Source organism: Pseudorasbora parva, chromosome 20 (assembly GCF_024679245.1).
Source record: "Pseudorasbora parva isolate DD20220531a chromosome 20, ASM2467924v1, whole genome shotgun sequence".
Lineage (NCBI taxonomy): Eukaryota > Metazoa > Chordata > Actinopteri > Cypriniformes > Gobionidae > Pseudorasbora > Pseudorasbora parva.
This window is the reverse complement of record NC_090191.1, coordinates 7,858,833-7,886,271: the sequence shown is the minus strand read 5'-3', so window position 1 is coordinate 7,886,271 and position 27,439 is coordinate 7,858,833. Positions and strand designations below refer to the sequence as shown.

Here is a 27,439-nt window from a genome sequence, read left to right as displayed (position 1 = left end):
AAGTGGATAGAATCGCTACTTACTGCTTGCAGGAATACAGTTGTAATTGCCACTTTTTTCAGTTTAAAGGACAACTCTGGCGAATTTTTACGTTTATCTTGATCGTTATATCTTTGTGAGTATAGTCTATAGAAGAAAAAAAAAACGAACCGGATTGGTGCTTGCAACACGGAGTTATTACAGATAATGCCCAGAGCCCCCCCCCTCAGCTAAAACGGCAGCTTTTGGGGCATGCACATAACGGGTGTCTTTGTGCCTCTTAACAGACACAAAATGCAATTAAAATGTCTGTCCAACATGAACAGGGCCCTTACATGACTCGAGATGCGTTTAGCCACTTAGCCATTTTTTAAATTCACCTGTTTAGCCGGCTAGCTGTGTCTCGCGCTGAAGCCCTGCAGTAGACGGAAAAACAGTCCATTGGGGAAGAGCATCGTGTGTATAAAGAGGCTCTGCTCATCGGCTCGACGGTTCTCAGTATTGAACGTGTCCGAGAGAAACAGTTTTTCGATTCTGTACTGCTGATCCGATTAGGACCGCTGCTTGTTTAGTTACTCGCGCATGCTCAGTATTAGCGGCTCCTGAGTTCATCAGATCGCTCAGCAAAACATGACTCAGTGAATGGTTGGAGTTACAACATATAATTCAAGACATTCGTTTATTTATATTCGGAGGGACTGTCACTCATGTCAGAAAGTGAGTAACTAAAGTAACTTGTGTGATCAGCACTGATTTGAGACGCGAACCGTTTAGAACGATTCAGTCCGATTTGGTGAACTGGTTCGCCCGGTTCACTAAAAAGAACCGGTTCAAAAGAACGATTCGTTCATGACCGGACATCACTAGAGTGATGATCCGATCGGGCTCACGAGTGAAGAAGAAATTGTTTGCGTTTGTGCCTTGCTGAATTGTATAAATTTGCAGCGAACACTTGACTAACTTACACAGACACAACACAGCCGGGCCGGTTGAAGAAAAATGCCAATCCGTGGTTAAAGACGGGTGCAGCCACTGTGGAGGTAATGTACACTTTATTTATCCTTCCATTTGGGCACACACCGCTTGAGGAAAGATGTGCAGTAATTTAAAATCTTGCTTTACACACACAACGCTCTTTCCCAACTGGACAAGAGGCATTTCCTCCTTTTTTCTACCACTGGGTCCCCACGGGACTTCAGCGAGACACAGCTAGCCGCCTAAAACAGGTGAATTTACACAATGGCTAAACTCATCTCTTTGTCGTGTGAGGGACCTGTTCATGTTGGACGGACATTTTAAATGCATTTTGTGTCTGTTAAGAGGCACAAAGACACCCTTTACGTGCATGCCCCCAAACCTGCCGTTTTAGCTGAGGGGGGCTCTGGTTATCAACTGTAATAACTCCGTGTTGCAAGCACCAATCCGGTTTGTTTTTTGAGCGAAGCTTGCTTGAAATGGGCCGAGCAAACGAACGATCTTGAATTAAATTGTTGTGGTATCGGATTATAAACATCAACCATGACTGTTGACATTTTTTTATCTGTGGGAACAGTAGAAAAGTCTCCTGCACAGCCTGGAACATGTGTCCATTCGGCTTGGTCAGTTCCGCCTGACAATGCACATGTTTGGACAGATGCAAATGTTGGGGGCGTACATGTAAATGATCCCCAACGCTTGCGTCACGGTTGGGTTTATGTTGAGAAGCACTTTTTTTCCCTTGGTGTTTTTGATTTACAAGATTTACATGAGAAGGCAATGGTGTTTGAGACTCACAGTATGTGATGTCCGTGTACTGAACTCTTATTATTTCACTATGGCAAGTTTAATTAAATTTTTCATTCTAGGGCACCTTAAATGTAATAATGTATGTCACTAAATTATTATTTTTTTCCACTCACAAATTCACACTTTCAATGCAGGCAGCATCTCCCCCCATGCCTGCTATGCCTTGCCTCTCCCGCTATTAATGCAGTACGTAAGGATGAACCATCTGAAATGCTTTGAATAATCATACCACTAAAACTAAATGTGATCTGGTGATTTAAATGATGTTTGCGCATACACTAAGGAGTGTCGCTTTAAATGGTGTTTCCATTGTGTCTCTTGAGAAGACTTGAAGACTAAAGAACATTTGGAATTAGACACTTGATTAGTTATTTTTACATGCCTTTATGACATTCTTTGCATCTTTTAAGTTTGAGAGGAATGGACTTAAAAATGGAGGGACAGAAATCCCTCAGGTTTCATTAAGAATATCTTAATTTGTGTTTGGAAGTTAAATAAAATAAACAACATGATAGTGAGTACATGACAGAGTTTACATTTTTTGGTAGCCTTCATTTGTTAATTTGTGTTTGGGTGAATTATACCTTATAAATAGGCCTACTACAGCAAGTTGAGCCTTGAATAAAAAAACTCTATATCGCAAATCATATCGTTTCCACCAACGATATATATCGTCATGTTTTTTATATCGCGATATATCGTTATAATAATATATCGTTATAATAATAATAATAGTTTGTTCTATTTATATAGCGCTTTTCAAAGCAATCAAAGCACTTTACATTGAATGGGAAAATCTCAAACCACCAGCAGTGTGCAGCATCCACACACATATATATATATATATATATATATATATATATATATATATATATATATATATATATATATATATATATATATATATATATATATACATACAGGGGGCCCTACAGTAACTCATAGCCCCGGAGCCCAGTGCGGTTTTAATGCAGCCCGGCTTGATCTTATTGTTAAATTGACATTGATTCATAAGAAGACCATAACCAAACCCATATGAATATGCACAAATGTTTAATTAACCAAAATACGAACACATAACTACTCTAAAGAAATACATGCACACAAGCATGCATGAAAGGGTAGAATGGAAAGTTAAAGTGACTGAAACACTGAACAGAACAGAGGAATGAAGCTATGAGAAGAGTCTAACACCTGGAAGAACCGTCAGTACTTACTACAACGCTTCCTTCTTAACAAAGGGGTTTACATCTTTAATAAACTGCGATATATTGTTATTATATTTAGTATATTGTAAGTTACTTCCATTCTCTTAGCTGTTGAAGAGCGTCCGGGTATACAGTCAGTTGCAGGAGATAAGTCTTGATAGTTCGGTCTGATGGTTTTGAAGTTGCAATTGCTGAACTTGAAGAAGGTTTTATATATTTTGATGTGTTTAAGCACAAGGTAAATATAAAACGTAAACAACCTGTTTTTCTGGTAATGTAATTAATTTCTTTGGTCAAGCAGCCTACATAACCCAACCACCCCATCCAGAGCAGTCAGAGAAATAACGTATAAATGAGAAAAAAATAAAATAAAAACAAAGGTCTTAAGCCGCCTTTCCACTGCACACGACATTCGGACACGACTGTCGGAAATCGCCCCCTAGTGGCATCGCACGGAAATTTCATTATAATCGTACACGGCAACATGGGAGAGAAGCTCATCCTCGCAGTCTCTGAAAACCCCAATCTGTATGATATTTCTTTAGAATCATACAGAGACTGCAATAAGAAAAATGAGGCTTGGAAGAAAGTTAGTGAGGTTGTCGGGCTGTCAGGTGGGTTTTGTTTGTCAAATATGCTGAATGTATGTAAATCCTTGTCATGCCTTAATTAGCATCTAGCCCGATCTAGCCTAGTATTCACGTCTTTATTATTACACATTTTACAAATGTATTGGGACAGTGGTTAACAAACTAACAATGAACAAACGCTATATATATAAATAGTCACGAAAATCTTCCACGTTGAGGCGCAGCTCTTGCACTAAACGGTGATACTCGCCAAGATGTTTTCTCCGAGCTATATAGGGTTTTACCCACACTGATTTGCAGCATTTCTTTTTGCGTCTCCATTAAAGGAGTGCAAGAGCAAGAGCCTTTATCCTCCGTGCATTAACCATGGTGAAATGAAATGAATGGCAACAATAAATGACCGCCAAATTTTTTTAGAGAAAATAAAGACATTACAAATAATTAAATTAAATTAATAATTTAATATTCATCTTTTATGCTTTTTTTTTTTTACAACAAAATACAATGTGATAAACAAAAAGAATAATAAATCACAACTTGCGCACACTGATTTGATTGGACAACTTTGGAATACATCACATCCGGTCGGCGTGTCGCATACGGTGTAGTCGCTCAAGTTCAAATATTTGTCGTGTGGAGTGGAAAGGCGGCTTTAAGCCGCCTTTCCACTGCACACGACATTCGGACACGACTGTCGGAGTTTGCCCCCTAGTGGCAGTCTCACGGAAATGTTATTACGGGGTTTCTGCGGGGTTTTAAAAAGTATTAACAAGTGATAAATCAAAATGGTCAAATTTAAGGCCATTAAAAGTGTTAAATGTGGTCTCAGAGGTATTACTTTTTCCAAATTAGCTATTATTTTTTCAGACTATCAGGTGTCCTATTCTGATTGAAATTCTATCTGCGTTCGCGTTCGTGTTTTTAAATATGGGCTTTAGCATATCTGGGTACATAATCAAAGATCTTCCGTCTCCGTCTCAACGTATGTTTGATGCTGACGTCATATTCAGTGGTCGTTCGGCATCATCTCAGAACACTGCGCGCTCAACAGAAGTGGCTGGCTTACGTTTTATTTTAGACTTGCTTCTAAAGGCATATCTTCAACGACTGCCCTCATAAGAGCAATCTTAAATGATTTATATAAAGTCTAAAATGAACAAAAAGAGTTGTGAGAGAATGAGGCGCGATCCATAGACAGTAAACAGTGAGATCCGCGTGTCTGTCTGCTCTTAAAGGGACAGCAGCCAATAAAGCTTCCTGTCAGTAAAGTTAAAGGGGGGGTGAAATGCTGTTTCATGCATACTGATCTTTTTACACTGTTAAAGACTTGGAATCCCATACTAAACATAGACAAAGTTTCAAAAGTTAAGGTGGACGTTTGATGGGAGTATTTCTTTGTCAAAAATACTATTTCCGGTTAGTCATAAGTTTCGGCAAGTTTTTTGAGATCATGCGTCCCCTTTGACGTTAATGGGGGCGGAATTTCCTTGTATGGGCCTTACGGACAATTCTACCAGAAGCACAAGAGAGAGAGAGAGGGAGAGAGCGAAAGTAACAGGCTACGCCCATCAAAGCGCTGGCTCGTAGGCTGCGCTGCACAGGTGATGTGCACAATAACAATGTCACCAAAAAAGTGCGTTTTTGGTTGCCAGACCAAGACAGTCCTGCACAGATTCCCCAAAAACCCCGCGTTAAGGCAACAGTGGATGTAATTTGCTTTTCCGGATCAGCAACTGAGTTGCGCGAATGTTTATATCTGTTCGCTGCATTTCGGTGCCGACTGTTTCATAAACAAGGCCCAGCTCGACACAGGATTTTCCGATCGCCTAATGCTGAAGGATGGAGCAGTCCCAACGATAAAGGTCCCAACGTTAGAACCGCAGGCGGTGAGTAAGACTGATTCAAATGTCTGTGTTTTTGCCTATGCTCATCAAGTAGCCCAAACATGATCACGTATAGTTAATTGATCAATGGAGCATGCGATGTGTAGTGCGTGTACATTTGTTTAGCTGGCCACTATATGTGTAACTTTATGTTTGTGTATTGTAAAAGCACTCCAAACAACAATACACAAAGAGTGGGGAAATATGTTGAACTAAATAAGCACGCTTCATTCAAATGTGCTACTATTCCGTGTCTTTCTATGTAAACACTAACTAGCCTGCCGTGCAAAACCAGTCCGCTTACTGTCTACACAAACCACGCGTAAACACACAAACACACGTGCACAACTGCACTACCCACATGTACACCTTCAAAGACAAAAATACGACGATATAATTCAAGTATAAATATGTAAATAACACAAGCCGCTAAGCATATTATATAGTTAGTGTATAACTTGTACCACATAGAGACGTCCTGCTCTAGTCGTTTTTGCTGCTGCTCCTGTTCAACTGCAGCCTCTGGGTCTGATTCCGGATCATAGATGTATGGCTGTATCTGATTAAAAGCCTTATTTTTATTTTGAATAAAGTTTTTTCCCGCTGTTAGGGATGACACAGCTTTACGACGCACTCGACTCAACACAAAAGCAGCAGCGAGCACACGTCATTATTTAGCTCCGCTCACACGACACGCCCCCACCCGCTCGGCTTTTTTCGGAAAGACTCGGAACAGCGCATCTTTCTTATATAATTATTAAAAAAATAAAGACTTTTCGGAGATATGCAGGATGCAATGCTACTCTATAGGTACTCAAGATTGACATGACACTGACTGAAACTGAGTGTTTCACCCCCCCTTTAAAGAACAAAGGGAACAGAGAAAATGACTCGCTGCTCTTGACTAAATAACTTTTGTAGCTTTAATAAGGATTAACTATTTAATTTATAGTTTATGCAGTGCAGACTGCATATAACTTTGATAACTTTATTAAATTTCTGTATATTTTCTAACTATTAAGACAGGAAGGGCAGGAGTAAACATATTATGGGTTTATGTTAGCATTGTTTTAAGTTTACTTAAATTAAAAATGTTATATTTTTGAAGCCTAATAATAAATGTAAAAAAAAAAAAATCAGTAGCTGTATTAATATCAGTAATACTGGCCTTCATTCATAAAAAGATGCCATTTTAACAAGTATTTAAAATATACTGTCCTTATGTTGTTTCTACATTCATTTGATTAACTGTGAATTATATTAAAAAATATATTAAAAACGTACAAAAACATTTATTTTTTTATTGCGATTAACCACAGAAAAAAATTAATCTAGTTAAAGTTTTTAATCGATTGACAGCACTAGTTTTTAGTATTTTGTTAAATTCAACAACTTATCACAGTTATAGAAATGTAATATTTGGCTCAGGTTTTGTTGTTGGAAAAAAAACACTAAATAATTTAATTGCTGAATTACCAATTATTAATTGAAATCAAATATGTATGCAGTAATGCTTCTCCTTAACCAACCTTTGTGAATGTTGAGATCTATTTTACCGTGTCTGAATGATAACTTATTACAGATTTCCTCCTGGTGTCGATTCTAAATCTATTCTTTTTTGTATGTTATATGTGTCAAAATCTGTGTGAATAATAGAAAGGTCGCTGATTAACACTTGCAATTCAGTGTTGTGATGGTTTTAAAAAATATTCTGAAGGTAGTAAAAAAGGTATTAAAAAGTAGTAAATTTAACTGTAGGATTGCTGTATATACCCTGTATTATGATCATACATGGCAACATGGGAGAGATCTTGCGGTCTCATTTGTATACTTCTCTAGAATCATATCGCAACCTTCTCATATACGGTAGACAAAAACATGACGACACACTGCGTTTTTTTTTATTCTCTGATCTGTTCATTCTGATTTGATTGGACAACTTTGGAATACATCACATCCGGTCGGCGTGTCGCATACGGTGTAGTCGCTCAAGTTCAAATATTTGAACGCATCCGAAGCTCAAATCGGATCCGTAAATTCTGCATATGGTCGGCACCCCACGCAATCCCTGTACGACTCTCCATTGAAAATTAATGACTTCCGGTCCAACAGCGGTCGTTTGTCGTGTGCAGTGGAAAGGCGGCTTTATGTTTGGACTAACCCTTTAAGGTTATCTTTAAATCTGAAACCCTTTCCACACTGACCACATATTGATGGGCTCTTTCCAGTGTGAATTATCATGTGATAATTAAGAGTTAATTTACACCTGTAACATTAATCTTATGCAAATGCATTTTCGCTAGTGTGAATATTCATGTGTTTCCTAAGGTTTAGCTCTCATGGGAAGCCATTACTGCAGTGTGAATTCTCATGTGCCTGTTAAGGAGTTTTTTTTGAGTGTAACTCTTTCCACACTGTTGGCAGGTGAAAAGGCTTTCTCTTGTGTGAATCCTCATATGGCCTTTAAGGCTTTCTTTTCCACTGAAACTCTTTCCACACTGTTGGCAGGCGAAAAGGCTTTCTCCTGTGTGAATCCTCATATGGCCTTTAAGGCTTTCATTTCGAGTGAAACTCTTTCCACATTGTTGGCAGGCGAAAAGGCTTTCTCTGGTGTGAATTCTCATGTGCCTTTTAAGGTTTTCTTTTCCACTGAATCTGTTTCCACAATGTTGGCAGGTGTAAGGCTTCTCTCCAGTGTGAATTCTCATGTGAACGTTAAGGTTTCCTCTATGTCTGAAATTCTTTCCACACTGCTGGCAGGTGAGGGATCTCTCATTAGTGTGAACTCTCATGTGGGCTATAAGGCTTTCTTTTTCAAACAAACTAGTTTCACTCTGTTGGCAGATGAAAGGATTCTCTTCAGTGTGATTTATCATGTGCCTTTTAAGGTTTGCTTTTAGATTGAAACACTGTCCACACTGTTGGCAGGTGAATGGCTTTTCTCCAGTGTGTATTCTCATGTGGACTTCAAGGTTTCCTTTTCCACTGAAACTCTTTCCACACTGTTGGCAGGTGTAAGGCTTCTCTCCAGTGTGAACTCTCATGTGGACATTAAGGTTTCCTTTATGATTGAAACACTTTCCACACTGTTGGCAGGTGAGAGTCTTCTCTCCAGTTTGAACTCCCATGTGGGCTATAAGGCTTTCTTTTTCAAAGGAACTAGTTTCACTCTGTTGGCAGGTGAAAGGCTTCTCTCCAGTATGAATTCTCATGTGCCTGTCAAGGTTCAGTTTTCGTCTGAAACTCTTTCCACACTGTTGGCAGGTGAATGGGCTCTCTCCCGTGTGAACTCTCATGTGGACTTTAAGATTTCCTTTATGTCTGAACCTCTTTCCACACTGTTGGCAGATGTAAGGCTTCTCTCCCATGTGAACTCTAAAGTGTACTTCAAGATTTCCCTTTTTTCTGAAACTCTTTCCACACTGTTGGCAGGTGAAATAACTGTTTTGCAAGGAAGTCTTGTTAGCCTGTGTCGATCTTTCTCCAGTCATAAAGTCAGGATGTTTACCATAATGGTCTTTCTCTTCTTCCCTCTCATTAAGTTCATGACTGGCCTCTTTCAGTTCCATGAGGTCTAGGACAAAAAAAAAAAAAAGAAATTTAGAAAAACGAAGAAATGTAGACATTTAAAGCGTCAATACCTAGCCTAGAAATCTAGACGCACCCTAGCGGCAGCAAATTTAATCTGCACGCAAGTGTCGTCTAGCAACTCTCAATACCCTTCTGAGCTGTATTCCCCTAACTCTTGCCGGACCAATCACATCGTGTAAAGAGTCGGTGGGCGGGGCCATAATGACGACGGCCGAGTTGCGTTTGCGTGCTTCTAGTAAACACAGAAACTGGCGAACGGCGGCGGTCTTTCAAATCAGTTTTGTCCACGACTCTGGAAGACTTGGAGTTAAGCTTTTCTCTGAGAAAAGAACAAAGAGCGGCACTGAAGTCATTCTTAATAAGGGAAGATGTGTTCGGAGCTTACCCGACCGGATACGGCGAATGTTTAATCTATCAACAAGCTCTGCTTCACCTTCGTTGCTCTGGTTGGTGTAGCGCTATCCTATCTCGTGCAGAGGGAGTTTGAAAGACAACCGTTTATCCCGCCCCTCGGATTGAGCCCTGTCTATGGTGAGTTTCCAGACCAAACATCTTGATGTGGGTCTGGCTCGTCAGGCTAGTCAATACCAAGATATAGTATCCTATCCTAGGAATCAGGGTTGAGCAGCGTTGGTCCTGGAGTGCCAGTTTTGCACATCAAAGTTAATGAAAGACATCTGCCTTTAATTTTCAAGCAGTCCTGAAGCATTAGGGTTAAATTTAGGGGTTGAGTCGAATTGACAGAATTTTTCGGGAGTCTGTTTTCACTGGTACGGTAGGGGATGCTATGACATCTGAATCAGTACAGCACCTCTGGATCAAAACAGACAAAGAAGAAGAAGCAGAAACAAGCGATAGAAGCTTTGATCAAGTACATGCAAACTAATGCAATCATCAAACATTATTCAGCAAAGCTTTTTAACTTTACTGAAATAAATTTTGAGCCCATCAAGAGGTATAAGAAGTATAACATGCAATTGTTATTGGCCCAGTTTTTGCTAGGCCTGTGCTTTTTCTGTGTGGTTTTGTTTGCAGGTGTGCTGTTTAGTAGGGGTGTGGTTTCCCACCTCGTTCTCTGGCTTATAAGAACTGCAGCACTATGATTGCGAGGGGAGCTACGATGTGACCGCACTCGACTGAGCGGCTGATATTCTGTTGTTTTTATTTGTTATATTAATTTGGTTCCATTCATTCAGATCCCAAGATTACATTACGATTTCATGCATGCTTTTACTACTGACTTACAGTAATACTGATTGCTGATTGTTTTAGTTCTTGTGCTGTTTCACTTAATAAACTAATATTTTCGCTGCTTGCTGGTCCATGTCGTCTCCTGTTCATGTTACAATGGTGAGCCGGTTGAAACAGCGACCTTTAAAAAGGCAGAAAGCATTCAAAAATTCTGATATCCGTCTTGTAAGGTGCCCTGCTCTGCCTAATGTAGACATGATAAAAAAGTTGAAAGAGAGCAGTCCCTTTCTTGTTATCTCAAAGAAGTGAGATATACTTTATGAGGTAGTTCACCCTCAAATTAAAATTGAAATCACCCATTTTAGGGTGAACTATACCTTAATTGGTCTATGTTTGAAATGTTTGAAACACGTTTATAATGTTACGGTTGGTTGTAGTGAATATTTTCCAAGCACTTTTTATTATACTTTTTATTAGTGATTTTATTTTTACATTATGTAATATCTTTAAAATTCATGGTGTTTCATGCTAAGTAATATTCATCTAATGCCTCTTGCTTTAAGGTGCATGAATATTGTAAAACTTTAAATAAAAGGTGTTTTACCTGTTTAAATTCTGTGGTTTGTTAAACATGCCTCTTAAAGTAATCATCTGGGATATAATGGTGCAAAATAAGAATCACATTGACTTGTTAATGTATCATTATGTCATTTCTTGTCTTGGAGGGGCACATCTTTAAAAAGTTATCAATTATCAATTACAAGTTATTTAGTGCTTTTCGGGGGTTTGTAAAGTGGAAGAGCAGAGGTGTTGTGCCTGCATTTGGATGGAGATGGAACTGAATGGTAAGAGGAAAGGGGACACATTTTAAAGGGACAATAGTTGCCCAAAAGAAGAGCATGAACACAACACAAATGTATGACTGGGCATTGTTATGATATAAAGACAATAAACCTAACCAAAGCTATAACCCTCATCCCTGCTAACAGAATACTCCGGGTTCGGGCAAAAATTTCCGAGCCCGGATCCCTCCCCGGAAAGCACGCCAAATCCGTATAATCTTAACTCTATTTAATTGATGTAAGTGCGAATTCGTGAAGTCACAATCCAAACAAAGATACACACATGTAGCATGAGCAGTTGTTTTTATTTGAAATAGATACTTTCAATGACTTTAGCTTTGTGAAATTGTTACATAAGACACACCAGCACAAAACAAACTCTATCTGACAGTAGGTGGTGCTCATGGAAAAGAAGCATTTCTTTGTGTACCGCTGTAAGAATGCCATCAAAACTATTCTGACCACAGTCAGTTTCGTTAAGATACACATTCATGCAAATCCAATTCAATGCAACTCCAATTCAGTATTTTTCTTCCTATATTTCAAGCATCAGTGATCATGCAGGGCCTATACCTGGTCTAGCCTACTTAATCCATTTTTACAGATCAGAAATCTAATTTAATCAGAACGATTCTATTTACACTTGGTCACATAAATGAGTCTCCGCAAAACGGATTTAAATCCGATCTTCAATTACCCCGCTATATGCATTTTTAAAAGTTCACATCACTGAAATCAACAGATATGAGATGCATTTTATTTATCAACAGTTCATTTAAAAATCAAAGACCGCAATAGAAGAGAGAGTGGCATAAGCGCTGGTAAGATCATTTAGTTTATTTACTTTTAATGAGGATGAATGTGTATTGAGCGACTACAACTTTCATTTTCATTTGCGGCAGAGATATACAGCTGCTCGTCTGAGGCGATACGTGCTGCAGTAGCACTGTCAAATAACATGAAATATAGCCTATAACAGGCTCTTAAACATTTATTTATTAGCATTGTTAGGAGTAAAATTTACACATGTGGTTTCAACAACCAGATGCATTTACATTGGTCCAATTTTGTCTGGAATACGTCAGACACTGCGTCTGGTATTTTCTCTTCTGCGCGTCTGCAACCTCTTCGCGCCCCTCTTCAGCGATTCTGTCCCATCTTTGGCCTGTGTTAACGTCCATTAACAGACTTTGTAATATTTTCACTCAAATGAAATTCGGGAAATTATTGCTATTGCAGTTTGTGTGCAAGTCCAGAATAGAGATCAGCATAAATGAAACTAAAAACCGTCCGGTTGCTATTTGTGTGTTTGGAGTGCAAACCCGTCTGTTTCCGTTTTATGGCTGGTCGAAATTGTGCCATGCGAATTTTGAGGCTGCAGAGAATACATTGTGGGAGCATATGAGGCAATTTCGAGCCTTAATATTGTGTTATTTATCAGGAGCTACCGGGACAGTGATAAAGATCTACCAGTCGATCGCAACGGGTATGGCAACCACTGATGTAAAGTGTAACCCGAATGTTTTTTTATTTTTATTCTACTTCTCCCCAGAATGAACTTTCATGTGAACTTTAAGGTTTCCATCTTGACTGAAACTGTCTCCACAGTGAGGGCAGATGAAAGACCTCTCTCCGGTATGAATGTTCATGTGTTTTATAAGATTTACTTTCTGAGTGAAAGCTGTTCCACACTGTTGGCAGGTGTGAGGCTTCTCTCCATTGTGAACTCTCATGTGTTTTCTAAGGCTTCCCATTTTCTTGAAAATAATTCCACACTGTTCGCAGGTGAAAGACGTCTCTCTAGTGTGAATTCTCATGTGTTTATTAAGGTTTCCTTTTTGCCTAAAACTCTTTCCACACTGAGCGCAGGGGAAGGGCTTCTCTCCAGTGTGAACTCTCATATGGACTTTAAGGTTTCCTTTTTGATCGAAAGTTACTCCACACTGTTGGCAGGGGTAAAACTTTTTTTTATTGTGAGATCTCATGTGGATTTGAAGGTTTTGCTGCCTTTTGAAACATCGTCCACACACACGGCAGGTGAAATCAACTATAGTCCCTGTCTTTTGAGCCCTTTTAATTTTTTCAGTCTGTGAGCAATTAGAAGATTTTTCCTCAGTTGTGAAATTACGATGTTTCCTGTCCTGATCTTTCTCTCCCATTTTACTTAGAACTTGACTCTCCTCTTTCAACGGCATCAGGTCTAAGGTGAAAAAAGAAAAAAAAGTTAATCCCAGTTTAGTGCCACAATTTAAGCAAGCACTATCAAAAGATTTTTAGAGACATTTAGAGACGCAAACATATACACCAGGGGTGCCAAATTCAGTTCTTGGAAAGCTTTCTGGTTGCTTTCACACAGCCAGTATGAACTCTGAAGTGGCATACGCTGTCACAAAATGTCTGAGATACTTAATAAGCACAGTACCACATGTGGAAAATATCTATGATGATACTTATTCCTAAAACATCAGGGAAACACTCACCTGACAATTTTAGACCAGTTGTAAGTAGTCATGTTCTGTCTTCAGGGAGTAATAGGTTAAATCCATTGAAGTTTATATAGACCATACAGGTGGACAGAGGACGCCACAATTACTTTAAAGGTACCGGGACTTTTATTATGACAGGACGGGACACAGTTGCCGGGCGCCCGGACTTTAGCTTTTTCTGGTCAGGTAAAAACAGCTATTTTTATCATATCAAATACATTTAAGGGGCTTCGGCCATTCGTCCGCTATCTTCCCTGAACTGAAATGAAGTAGTGGGCTGTACTTTCCACACAATTGACATCAGGTTCAAGTACGCCCACAAGCCGTGCGGGTTATTCGTGTATTGCAGGCATACCGCCTCCCCTGGCCGAGACTGGTATTACGATACCTGACGGGCCAGGGCTAGTAATGCTAAAGCTAATTAAGGTTGATATCTCTGCAGCACTATAACTTGACATTTTTTTAATGACATCATCGCCCTTATTTCTTCTCATTCTTTTGATGCGTGTAGGTCATTTTTTGGATATTTTTACCTCAATTTTTAAACATGGCACCTTTAATTGATTTTATTGTAAAGCATGTTTAGGACTCTAAATCTTATGCAGAGCACTTTTTATTGATTTCAACTCAGCTTTTAAATAATGCAGGTTACTTTGCTTCCATCACATTTGTACACTATGAATACAAATCTGTTTCGGTATATTGGATCAAAGATTCACAGGTACACCACAAAAGAGCATATTTTCAGATGAATTGGTTTTAAATACAGGGGTACCACAGGGTTGTGTGTTCACCCATATATACCAATGGGCTACAAAGTAATGGTATGTTCATACTTTGCATATTTGGTTCAATTAAAATGAACCCTGGTGTGATTACGCTGTTAGTGTGGTTCATTTAAACATGTGAATGCTGCCATCCGAACCCTGGTGCACACCATACAAGATTAGTCTCTGACCGCTTAAAAACGAACACTAGTTATGCATGTAACCATGGTTCTGTTAATTCCGGGTGACTGCCGGAGGCAGTGTAAATACTACTGGATGACACATACTAACATAGTCAAGAGGAATGCCCCCCACCTGGTGTAAAATTAAAGATTAATTCACCCAAAAATTTAATTTATGTCATTAATGACTCACCCTAATGTTGTTCCACACCCGTAAGACCTCCATTCATCTTCAGAACACAGTTTAAGATATTTTCTTAAAAATATTTTCTTATAGTCCATGTCCAGAAAGGTAATAAAAACATTATCAAAGTAGTCCATATGTGACATCAGTTAGTTGATTAGAATCTCTTGAAGCATGGAAAATACATTTTGGTCCAAAAATAACAAAAACTATGACTTTGCATTGGCATTGTCTTCTCTTGAATGCACCACGATGTTACAAAACAGTAGACTAACAGATCTGTAGACAAATTCCTAATTAAGTAAGGGCAGATTTTTCGGAACAAAAATGATCATTTCTGCTTTTTCCGAGGTATTTGCGTGCAGCACGAGCAAGAGCGGGGAAACGGGCCTAGTTAAATTTCCAGTATTCCAATTGACTGTCTTTCCGGGGAATTGTTGCTTCAGCTAGGTATGCGCGGACCTACAAAATAGCACAAAAACAAATAATACAAAATATATAGGGGAATACAGCGATAACGGCAGCTTGCCAAAGTTGGGTAGTAGTGAGCTACAAGTAGAGACACTACCAGCTTAACTACATTTTTCAGTAGCTTGTCAGTAGCTCAGTTACTTTTAAAACAGTGTAGCTTTTCCAGTAGCTAACTACATTATAAGGTAGCGGAGTAGCGCGACCAAAAGCTACATTCCATTTTTGGGTTCTGAATCTGGCGACCGACGAGAACGAGCGGAGCTGAGCGGTGTGACGGACGCTCAGCTGGCAGACGCGCAATTCACTCATATGAGCTGCTCAGCGGTAAAACAACATTGTGAATAAACCAAAACTCAGCAGGCTACTTGCTTCACAGACATGAGATATATCATGTGTAGGCTATAGAAAGCTTGAAATGTACACTTTTAAACGAAACCATTCGAAATGAAAATAAATATGCAAGCAAAACGCCTGCACCTTTCAAGTGAGCAGCTCATGATACTCACTGCGGTCCTGTTCATAATGCTATACTCAATCACTGCATGTGCTGAGAGTTTAACCTGCATTTAGACTAATCCTTACTAGGGTGACCATCCGTCCAGCTTTGCGTGTACTACCGTAGACTACAGCATTTTCACCCCTTGTCCCGAACGTCGCATATTAAGAAAATTTCACATATTTCCATCAATTTGTTAGTTTTTAATTATCATATTAATAAATGCATCTTTTCAGAAAAGTACTGGATAATTCGGTAAATTGGTTATATTGTTAATATATAATATAAATAAATATATAAAACTCAATGAACTCATTTCATGTTGATTTATATTTTATTTGTTCATTATTTATTTTGTTGGGTTTTAGTTAGTTGTTTATCTGCATGATGCCTGCTGCCTTTGGGCTCAGTAAAGTTGAATTTAATTTACATGTAAAATAAAGACATGTTATGTTACATAACATTGTTGTGATGTAATGGTATTTTCTGGTAGAGACTAAAGAACAACATATCTTTATCAGCTGAAAGGCAGAATACAAATGTGTTTTTTTTAACTTAGACATTATATAACAGTTTCAGCTTATGTTTTAGTGTTGTTAACATTTCTCACATTGTCCCACACAAACTTAGTAATCGTCCCACATTTGGTTTGTTTGATGGTGGTAAACCTAATCCTGACTCCTGAATATTTAATTTAAGTTGCATAGATTTTATTCTTGCACTGATGTTACATTTTTAGCCATGTTGCACTTTGACAGTCAGTTTGAGATATAGGCTATATTAGATTATTGTGTTTATTGTGTCAATTATTCAAATGATTCTGACAGATTTTGTCTTTGAAATGACTGGGGAAAAAGTGTCCCAATCAACCTGAATTCACACTATACTTTTTGAAATCAATTACATCGCATTATATTGCTTGAAACCCCAAATAGTATAACATTATTCATTAATTATTCAGTTATTTGTCATTGTAAAAAAAAAAAAGTAGTTTCAATGTAGCTAGCTACTTTTTGATCGTAACTTGTAGTGTAGCTAACTACTTTTTCAAAATGGTAGCTTGAATGTAACTTAACTACTTTTACTTACAAGTAGCTTGTAAAGCTACAGTTTCAGTGTAGCTTCCCCAACACTGGTACTCAAGATTGACATGCGATGTCCAGATATCAGTTGTAAAGCTCACAGAAGTGACATCAGTGAGGAGCTTCTTTATGTGGACATACACGACACTATACAGTTCAGGTAAGGCCACATCTGAGAAATAGCAACGGCAAGGCATAGCATACCGCGGCTCTAAGTAGTTAATCAGTCGACGGAATCCTTAATTTTCCACAACCGTAAAAGGTTGGTTATCACAAGCAATCTTTTCGATTATTTTTCGGTTTACAGCTTTTACCTTTGGGTGATCATCACTGAATTTGTTTGCCTTTTCAAATGATTTGCTCTTGACGAGTTTTCTTTGGCACAGGTTTTCTTTTTTCTTCAAGAATAGCTCAAAGATCATGGTGGCGACTTTTTAAATGAGCTATTAGATTAGTCGTGTTAAATGAGTATGGATTAGCTCCTCCTCGTAGAAGTGATGCTTTGCAGTTGTTGCAAATAGAAACTTTGAATCGGTCTGACTTATGGTAAAGTATGTCCACACGGCTGACATGGCTTTAGCACTCCTTACAAAAACATTCGAGTTGACACCTGCGCATAATCAACACTTCATATCGGCAAAACACATCGGCGTCATTTTCCTTATCGGGCCGATGCTGATTTTTATATTTTAAACGTTTATCGGCCAATTGCGATGTTGTCCCGATAATATTGTGCATCCCTAATTGGCGATCCGAATCATGAAACAATCCGCTGATTCATGACCGTTTGAATCTTTGAGGTTTGAAAACAAACGTGGAAGAGAAGATTCAATGCTGAATTAAAGTCGTTGTTTTTGCTATTTTTGGACCAAAATGTATTTTCAATGCTTCAAGAGATTCTAACTAACTGATGTCACATATGGACTACTTTGATGATGTTTTTATTCCCTTTCTGGACATGGACAGTGTAGTGTGCATACACTCTCTGATTAAATATAAAATATCTTAAACTGTGCTCCGAAGATCTTACCGGTGTGGAACAACATTAGGGTGAGTTATTAATGACAAATTTATTTTTTGGGTGAACAGCATGATGAACAGCAACATTGACCTTATAAAACCATGCAAATGTGCATAAAGAAGCACAGGTAGTAGCAGTGCAGATATCCGCCAAGGAAACTAAAAGTAGCCCATGAAAATGAGATGGCCCTAGTGGTTAGTCCCCAATTGGTTTCTGGAGTCACTGGACCTTTATGGATTCCTTTGCCCATTGCATTCCTGCGTTACCAAGTCACCCATCTATAGCCTCCTAGAACTACCTGCACAATCTACACTTGTTGAACATTTATTTCTAATAAACTGATTTGTTACTCACTACTGGATCTTTTGCATTCTTTCCCTTACAGTATTTGATAACCATAGCAGACAAATAACTGATCTGACTGTCTAAATTGAGCAGTAGATTTCACGCAACACTAAGTCAGACAGAGCATGCAACTTACTGACTCGCTTAGCAGAAGCAATAGCCAACAAAAAAAGCAGTCTTCAAGGACACCCATTTAATGTCAATGCTCTGCAAGGGCTCAAATTAAGGTAAGAAAAGGAATGCAAGTTCCATCCGGTTGATATGTTCTGTGGCCTGGGTCAGTGTGCATTGCCCACAAATACCCCACCGATTCCATGTCTTGAATGAGAGCCAAAAGTTGCAGAATGTTCATCACATATTCTGAGACAGAGAGGCAGACATGAGGCGGGAATTCAGGGTCATTCCTATGAACGTAGTGGTCGGTTTTGGAATCTGCCAGCTTTTTTTTCCTGTTCAAAGTAAAACATAACTTCTGCACATCTTAAACATATGCATCCCTCTCATCCAAAAAGGAGACAAAGCTGCGCTCAGAAACCTTGTACACTTGATTCAGGAAACTGAAATGTAGAAATGCTCTATGTTAAACAGCAATCGGGACGTGAAAGTATGGATCTTTCAGGGTGACACTTACAAACCAATTACCTGCTGTCACAGACCGAAGACCTTCAAATGTGCGTAGCATTAAAACATTCAGGAACAACTTAATATGCCTCAAATTGAGAACTTGGCAGAAACCACAGTCCTTCTTGGTAACAAGACGATACATTGAATAGAACCCGTCTCCCTGAACGAGGGGATGAACTCTTTCTATGGCTCCCTTCTGTAACGGTGAATAGATTTCCAGAGAAAGAGAGAGGCTTTGAACAAACTGACAAATCATAGGAACAATTTTTGAAAACTATAAGAGGCGGGTGTTAAAACTGTAGAGTATATCCCCTCCTCAGAATTGTCAAGATTCAGATTTTCTATGGGGGAGGATGACGGGGGTCTGTCTGGCAACTGTCAATGAGGTACCTAAAAAGCTATCATTCTCAGTAACACAAGGCCTTTGAGGGGGCACGTGATTGTCAGCAAATTGAAACACGATTTAAACTGCTGAAATCACGTGACATTGGTGATCCGAATCATTGATCAATTCACTGATTCATGACCATTTGAATCTTTATTTGAGGAACACGAAAGAGAAGACAATGGTAAATAAAGTCGTGTTTTTTGTAAATTTGGACCAAAACGTATTTTCGATGCTTCAAGAGATTCTAATCAACCAACTGAGGTCACATATGGCCTAATCTGATTATGTTTTTATTCCCTTTCTGGACATGGACAGTAAAGTCAGGGCTCTACATAGTAGGGATGGGACGAAATATCGTGTGACAAAATATCGCGATACAAAACGTGACGAAACGCATCGAGGTCGAAAAAAATGGATTGCGAAATAAAGATAGATGGCACTGCTGCATGATTTGCGTATATAAATAATTTAGTGTATTATATGTGTGTGTGTGGGGGGGGGCAGACATAACAAAAACGCAGCACGGATTTTCTGTTTGATCTGAGGCATAGCCCGTAGTTGGAAAAAGTGAGAGCAGTCAGACAAAGGATGCAGCAGCAAACATTAATAGGGAAAGAAAAGGGTTGACATTAGCATTAATATTCTAAACCAAATATGCAGTTATTGTCTACATAAACTACCATATTTTCTGTTCAACTTTTATTAGACTCCAGAAAGAAAAGTGTGTTTTTTCACTGAGCACATTCTCTGCAGTCTGAGCGCGATGCACTGCAGCTCACTCTCGGTATATCATTAACACCATCACCGCTTACAGTACATGTGTTTTATTGAACTAAATACATTACAATCGGCTAAAACCAATGCACAGGTTACCTTCCTGAACAAGCGCGCTCCCGAGTCGTCGGCGCGCACACGCAAAATACCGGCAGTTCAATAGGGAATGCGGATCTCTTAAAGGGGCCGCACTATATTCCTACTCGTGGAATATGGACCTCCTCTAGGTATGGTGTGGTTCTGGTTCGCTCACTGGTATACATTAACAATTTTTCATACAAACTGTGCCCTGCTCTGAATTAAACTGCCAGTGTAAAAACTAAGTGAGAAATCACTACTTACTCATTATTTTTAAGTTTAGGCTTAAGAGACATGAACAATTTCTTAGATAAACATATCTATGACCTTTGATATGTCTAGTCTTCATGCTGTATTGATTATTATTGAATAAATATGGTTTCACTAATAATAAATGTACATTTGCATAAAGCATGCATATTTGTCCATACCCATGTTGATTAGAGTATTAAAAACTTAATTTTAACTTAATTTAAGACACATTTACAATTGCTAAAAAGGTGCAATTAAATTGCGATTAATCGCGAGTTAACTCATGACAATCATGCAGTTAATCGCGATTCAATATTTTAATCGATTGACATCCCTACAGTGCCCTCCACAATTATTGGCACCCCGTTTAAGATGTGGTCGCGGACTTCTAAAAAATCTCCTTTTTTTTAAAAACAACATAGAACCAAAATGCAAAAAAAGAGAAAAATCCTACCTTTTGTTTAAGTACATTACTTAGGTGGTAAAAAAGAAAAAATCTCAGATTTGGAAAGAAAAAAATATATTTTGATATCGTATCGTGACGTATCGTATCGTAACCCTGGCATATCGAGGTGCATCGTATCGTGAGTTTAAGTGTATCGTCCCATCCCTACTACATAGCGCCCATTTTGGGCGCATTTACGCCTGAAAATTACTGCGTGCGACTGTGAAAAAATATTTAGGCGCACAGGTGCGAGTGACCCGATCGATTATCATGAATGGATATGTAATACAATCGGAATAAAAACTACAACTCCCAAAATGCATCAACACTGAGAAACTGCAAGGCTACGTTTCCTACTGCAATCAACTGATTTTCATGCCTTCAGGCAGCAGAATAAGCGCAAAAACGTGTGTAATCGACGGACTACACTTCTTGAACGATTGTTTACGAGGTGAAGCGGGTGTGACGACGCAGCCATGCGCACTTTACCAGACACCTCACGCTGATGATTTACGGCCAAATCAAAATTAACTGGAAATATCACATTTGGATTTTCATAAACAAGCTCAGAAATTAGTGGATGCTTGAGGCATAAATGCCATCAAAAAATTATTTATTAATAATACATTTAAAAAGCCCTTGAGTTTAATCTTTATCACACATGCCATTTAAAAAAATACTAAATGTATTTTATGAGCAAGTATATCATGATTTTTTCCAAACCGTGTTTTTGTCTTATCCAGAATCAAGTGTTTATTTTCCCGCTGCGGACTAGCACCATATCTGCAAAACTCCCATAGACACAAACAGAGAGAAGAAGAGCCGGCTGCAATGTTCTCCCGGTAGACGCATGCGGTTCTGATGCGGTTCTGTTTATGAAACGCCAGAGCGCCAAAAGTTACGTCTTGCTATTGCTCAGAGTATTGATTGCATATGTGATCCTGAACTTGTACAAAAGTCCAATAGACAAGTTGATATTAAGTAACAACGTTTTAGCCACAACACTGTCTATTTGTGAAAATCTAAGTTACGCCAGAACTGATTCGCATCTCCAAGTGATTCGATTCAAATGAATCTTGTGTTTTGAAATATTGACTGAATGAATTGCCGCCACCTACTGGCGGTTTTATTTTCATATTTATACATTGCATGGACCTTTTATTTAAAATATTTAACATTTAAAGTTAGATTTTTTTACATATTTCTAAATTCAAAAACTTATATATAAAACATTCATACAACATTTACCCAAGAGCTGCATTAAACACTATGTAAATGTGTCTAAATCTCACTTCAGATTGAGCTTCTGTGCCACTTCTGCTGTGGAAAGATGGATCTTCTGATGCTTATCTCAGTTGATTGGAAACAATGTGTGTGAAAATGACCGCTCTCAAACTGTCAATGTTTAGCTCATCTAAGAATTTTAATTCTGCATTTACTCACTCCAATGTTGTTTTCACGCGTCACGCAGTCATTTGAAAATCCGTGTTTACTACAGTATGTGCGTCGTTTTAAATATTTTCCTCATATAAAGCCATTGTGTCTCTTGAGAAGACTTGAAGACTAAAGAACATTTGGATTAGACACTCGATTAGTTATTTTTACATGCCTTTTTGGCATTTTTTCATCTTTTAAGTTTGAGAGGAATGGACTTTAAAAATGGAGGGACAGAAATCCATCAGGTTTCATAAAGAATATCTTAATTTGTTTTTGAAGGTTAAACGAAAAACATGATGGCGAGGAGCTACATATGACAGAGTTTACATTTGCGGTAGCCTTCATTTGTTAATTTGTGTTTGGGTGAATTATACCTTATAAATAGAGCCTACTACAACAAGTAGAGCCTTAAATAAAACAACTCTATCACGAATCATCAATTTCATATCGCAATATATCGTTTAACGATATATCGTTACACTCCTATTAATAACAATTAATTAGATACTTTCATTTGTGTATGTTCACAACAACAACACCACTACATTGTTTTCTCTAAAATAAAGCAAGCAAACAGGATGTGCTTTCTGCTGTCTCCGTTTCCGTGGACTTTGTTTTGGAACATGTCACAAAATGTAGGATTATCCATGAACTAAGCTCAAAAAATTAACACATCACATTCCAAAGATGACAAAGACCCACTCACCAAAGCATTAGAGAGTCAAAAAAGTAGTCCATGGTGACGTAATAGCTACAGGACGGACCTTTTCCCAATGCCTGCCTGATCTCAAACCAGCATTGCAAGGACAGCGCTAGTTATAAATAACACTTTTCGTTGTTCCACAAACTTAAAACCCCTGTAAGACCAAATGGCCAAGAAAAACAGCTGTGACTAATGCTAAAAATTCAGTCTAATCAGGAAATAAAGGTTTGCGAAGACAGTACCATGACCCCAAATCACCACACCTCCTCTCCCAATCTGCACATTCCACATTCCTAAATTCTTAAGAACTTTTACCTCAGTTATAATAACTTGAAATATATGTTTTTGGAATCTGTTTGACGTCTAAATGATTTCTATAATTTTGACGTACAGTAGATTTGTGTAGGATGCACAATATTTACACTATGATAGTTGGATTCTTAAAAGGAACACCACCGTTTTTAGAAATAGAGCTTTCAACTTCTTTCCTACATTTAGATATGTGGGCAAATGCATTTGTCTCAGTACATGCTTTATTTTAGTTTGGCAGGGTCGCCGCTAGCTTAGCTTAGCATAATGAATGGAATCCTATGTTGCCAGCTGTCAATGGTAACAGTTGAGAGTATGAGAACTACGAGAGCAAAAAACAAACAAAACATACACATACGAATCCATATCAAAACCCAGAGGCTTGTGACGACGCGTCTAAAAACACGAAACGAATCCGAACAGCATTTATTTTACCTCGAATGCAACAGCCGTCAGCACGCAATGACTTATGGTGGAGTGAGGTCAAATGTACACAATATGGCGTATCTCAATCGGATACAAGCGCCAGAAGTGATCTTGTGCATATTTCAACGCCAGGGGTTTTCAAACTGGGGTACGGGGACCCCCAGGGGTCCTCCAGAAGGTCTTAAGAGGTCCTCAGAAAATTTGTGAGATTTAAAAGACAAAAGCAAAAATGGATAAAGTCTACAATCTGTTTAATTTCTAACCGTTTCTCTCCTTGTTTGCCATAAACATACAACAATTCTGGAAATCTTTGGTGAGTTCTTCTCACTATAGTCCCCTTCATCTTGCTCACTGGGGTTATAAGGCAGTATTCTTAATGCAGTACGCAAGCTGTTTACACACACTTATGTGAAAGCTGCCTATACAAGTAATTGTACAGAAAATGTTCTTCTTCAGGTTTATACATCCAACATTAAGTATAGCCGATTTAAGTTTGGAAACAATATGTTGTATTTGTCACACTTTAACATAAAAATAAAAAGATTTTAGGAAGGGGGTCCCCCATAAAGGTTCATCATATTTGGGGGTCCTTGGTATTATAAAAACCCCTGCTCTACGCCATATCGTGTACATTTGACCTCACTTACCAGAAGTCATTGCACGCTCGTGGCTGTTAGACATAGATTGTATCGTCACGAGCAGGGGTCGCAGGGTTTAATATGGATTTGTATGAGTGTTTTTTTTTACTCTCATACTCTCAACTGTGACCATTATGCGACTTGCAGAATGCAGTGTTTTGAGTTAAAAAAACTTCATTTGTGTTCTACTGAAGAAAAAAACACCAACATCTTGGACGCTCTGGGGGTAAGCAGATAAACATCACATTTTCATTTTTGGGTGAACTATCCCTTTAAGATAGAAAATATTAAAGGGGAAAAAATATTATTGATATTATTCAAAAAATATCCTTAATTTCTGTAGAGCTGGACATTTGAATAAGGACTGAGTTTAGCTTTGAGAATGAAACCAACCTGTTTGTTCCTCAGTTTCTTCATCTTTCACTCTCAATCTTTCATCAATCTTCACGTCTTCACTCTCCTCTTTCTTTCTTTGTCCCCCAGTTTCATGTTTCACTCCGAATACTTCTTCAATGTTTATGTCTTCACTCTCCTCTTTAATAAACGCCATCTTCAGGTCTTCACACTCTTCTTTAATAAACGCCATCTTTATAATAGTGTCACGTGGATCTCAGTCACTTCACCAGGAGTTTTTCTGTGTTTGTCCTGTTTAAGATGAGAATAATTAACAGAAAGAAAAAAAAAAACACACACTAAATCTCTCCTAGTTCAGTCCACTGGTAAGAGAGTCAGGCAGAGCAAGCTTTTTTTTAATTGAAAGCAAGTTCGTGACACATTTTCAAATTTTGAAAGTATAAAATGAAACAATAACTTACCTAAAATATCAAATTAAAGCACATCACAAAAATGTTAGACACAGTTCAAAAATATACACAGTTCATTACCACTTTAAAACTTAACAGATTCTGAATTAACTTTAAAGACCATTTGAAAATAAGCAAAAATGTGTTATTTCATTTAGTTTGAAAATGTTCCTAACAAAAACAATTATTTTGGAAAAGTCATATTTATTTGTATGATTTAAGAATAGACTGCAGTTCATTTTGGAAGTATAAACTGAAACATAATTGAAATAAAAATATTTTGTAAAAGTTTAACTTGAATTTTGTGATGCCCTTTAATCTCATTTCAGACTTTTTTGTTGTTGTTGAAAATCAGATTTTTTTTTTTTTAAATGACTCCATTTAGTTTGATAAATACAACATTATCCTAATAAGAAAAACAAACCTATAATATAACATTCATTTAAATTAAGTAAAACAGTTAATTTTAACACTAAGACATTGAGATCTCATATCTAATGTGTGTTTCTCGGGATATATTCTGTCAACAATGTTAAATGACACTTTAGTTTTATTTGTTACACAATACCCGTTAAGAAAAACAGAAAATTCTCCCCAATCAAACGAGGGAAACATATGAACCCAAACTAAATTAGATGGAGGAGAAGAGATTTAATCGATTGGTCTCTGCATTTATCATTAATTCAATCAAGGTTATCTGAAAACAAAAAGTTTGGATTATTAAAACAAAAATCCCGGTTTAATATTTTCCCTAACCATTTATTTAAACAACGTGGTGCATGGTTTCAATTTTTTTCTTGGATGCAGTTTTAAAATTAACAAAACACCTCTGACTGTCTAATTTTCACAGGGTAAGTTAGTCATAACTCTGCGCATTGTTTTAAAACATAGTTTCCCTCTTCACTCCATTTTTATTTTAAATAATAAGTATATCACGCATCAAAAAACGTATTGTTTTGAGTTTAATATATTATGTGTTCAGTTGTTGAATTCTGATGGTCAGCTTTTGAGTATTAATGAATTATATCGTAAATTTAACTTAAGTGTCATATTTATGCGTATAAAATTGTATTTCTATTGATCAGTCATAGCGACAGTTAATGGCCCTGAATGACCCGATTAGACACTCAAAACTAACACTAAAGATCAATAAAAGAATGCAAACTATACAGAACCTAAATATATTCGTTAGTTTAGCTATTTAATGGTATATAGAAATCGAGATTTAACAAAACACAAACCGTTCTTCAGCTGAATCACAACGATCACAACAGATGCAGGAGCGCGTCGCGGCCTTCTTCTTCTTCTTCTTCTACAAAATGATTGGCGGTTGGCATACCACAGCTCGTCGCGGCCTCATGACATCACACCACTTATCCAAAATAAAAGTCCTGATCACACTCTACTGTCCACAATGTATGTAGAAAAAATATCTTCGGCTAATCCACTGTTCGTTCATTCTTGAGATGAGGGACAAAACATGTTTTAGATGTTAAAAAATAAAAACTAACACTACATTATTAAAAAATGTTGTAGACAAAGGTCTAAAATTCACTTCATAACTTGTGTTAAACGTGCAGTATGCAACTTTTGGCCACTAGGGGTCACTCATTCAAAATAATAACAACAGACGTACTTTGATGACGTCGGGAAAGTGCGTGGGCTCATGGGAGTTGTTGTCATTGTCACTGTCAACCAGCGAATCTGGCATCTCCAGCAGAAAACATGTTCACTGACAAGGTAATTGTTATATTACATCTCTATTATTGTTAAGTTTAGTTACGGCTTTTCACTTTATAGAATGTCAATCTAATGAAATAGCAGCGAGCTACCGTTACTTAACAAACTTATGAGTAACGTTAGATAATGTGCGAGACAGAATGTTGTGCGGGCGGTCGCTATGTCAACACACCTATAAGTTGGTAGGCTATGTTGACATATTAACCGTGCATCATAATTTGAGTTACTCAAATTATAGATATATTGACATGGCATCCGCGATTGTCGAACATTCTGTATATCAACTGTTCAATAAGGAAATACATTTCAATTTAGTTTATCATTACCAACATAAAACATAGTAAATGAGAGAAACAGCACCAGCAATACGTTGTTCATTGGAACACGCGCTGTGTCGCTCCCCACGTTCATCAATCATTCTAATAAACATTTATTTTGGAACTCAGAGATATATGAATAAGTAGATCATTATTAAATCGATATTATATGTAGCTAGTATTAACATATGATAAAAGTGACGGTCACCTTATATTAATTGACCAAGATAGTGGCATATTACCTTATGAAGCTAACGTTACTTTCTCCAGCTACATATAAAACCAATAATAGCTAGTCCATCTGCGTTTTACACATGACATCATCGTGTCACCAAATATACGGATATAAATATACTTTTGAATCAGTTTTAAAAAGTCTCAGTTTCAGTCTCCAAAAACACA

The 27,439-nt window shown here is 37.8% G+C and overlaps 1 protein-coding gene and 1 pseudogene across 1 annotated transcript; one reads left to right on the top strand and one right to left on the bottom strand.

The window, feature by feature from the left end:
* Positions 1 to 27,439, top strand: part of LOC137049399 (complement C1q-like protein 4) — a 159,137-nt pseudogene that overhangs the window by 47,198 nt on the left and 84,500 nt on the right.
* On the bottom strand, positions 7,596 to 26,331 carry LOC137049265 (gastrula zinc finger protein XlCGF57.1-like). Its single transcript, XM_067427762.1, has 3 exons — positions 26,222 to 26,331; positions 24,571 to 24,822; positions 7,596 to 9,019 (listed from the first exon to the last, which is right to left on the bottom strand). Exons 2-3 carry the CDS (start codon positions 24,761 to 24,763, stop codon positions 7,776 to 7,778), a joined length of 1,437 nt encoding a protein of 478 aa, XP_067283863.1. The 5' UTR covers positions 24,764 to 24,822; positions 26,222 to 26,331; the 3' UTR covers positions 7,596 to 7,775.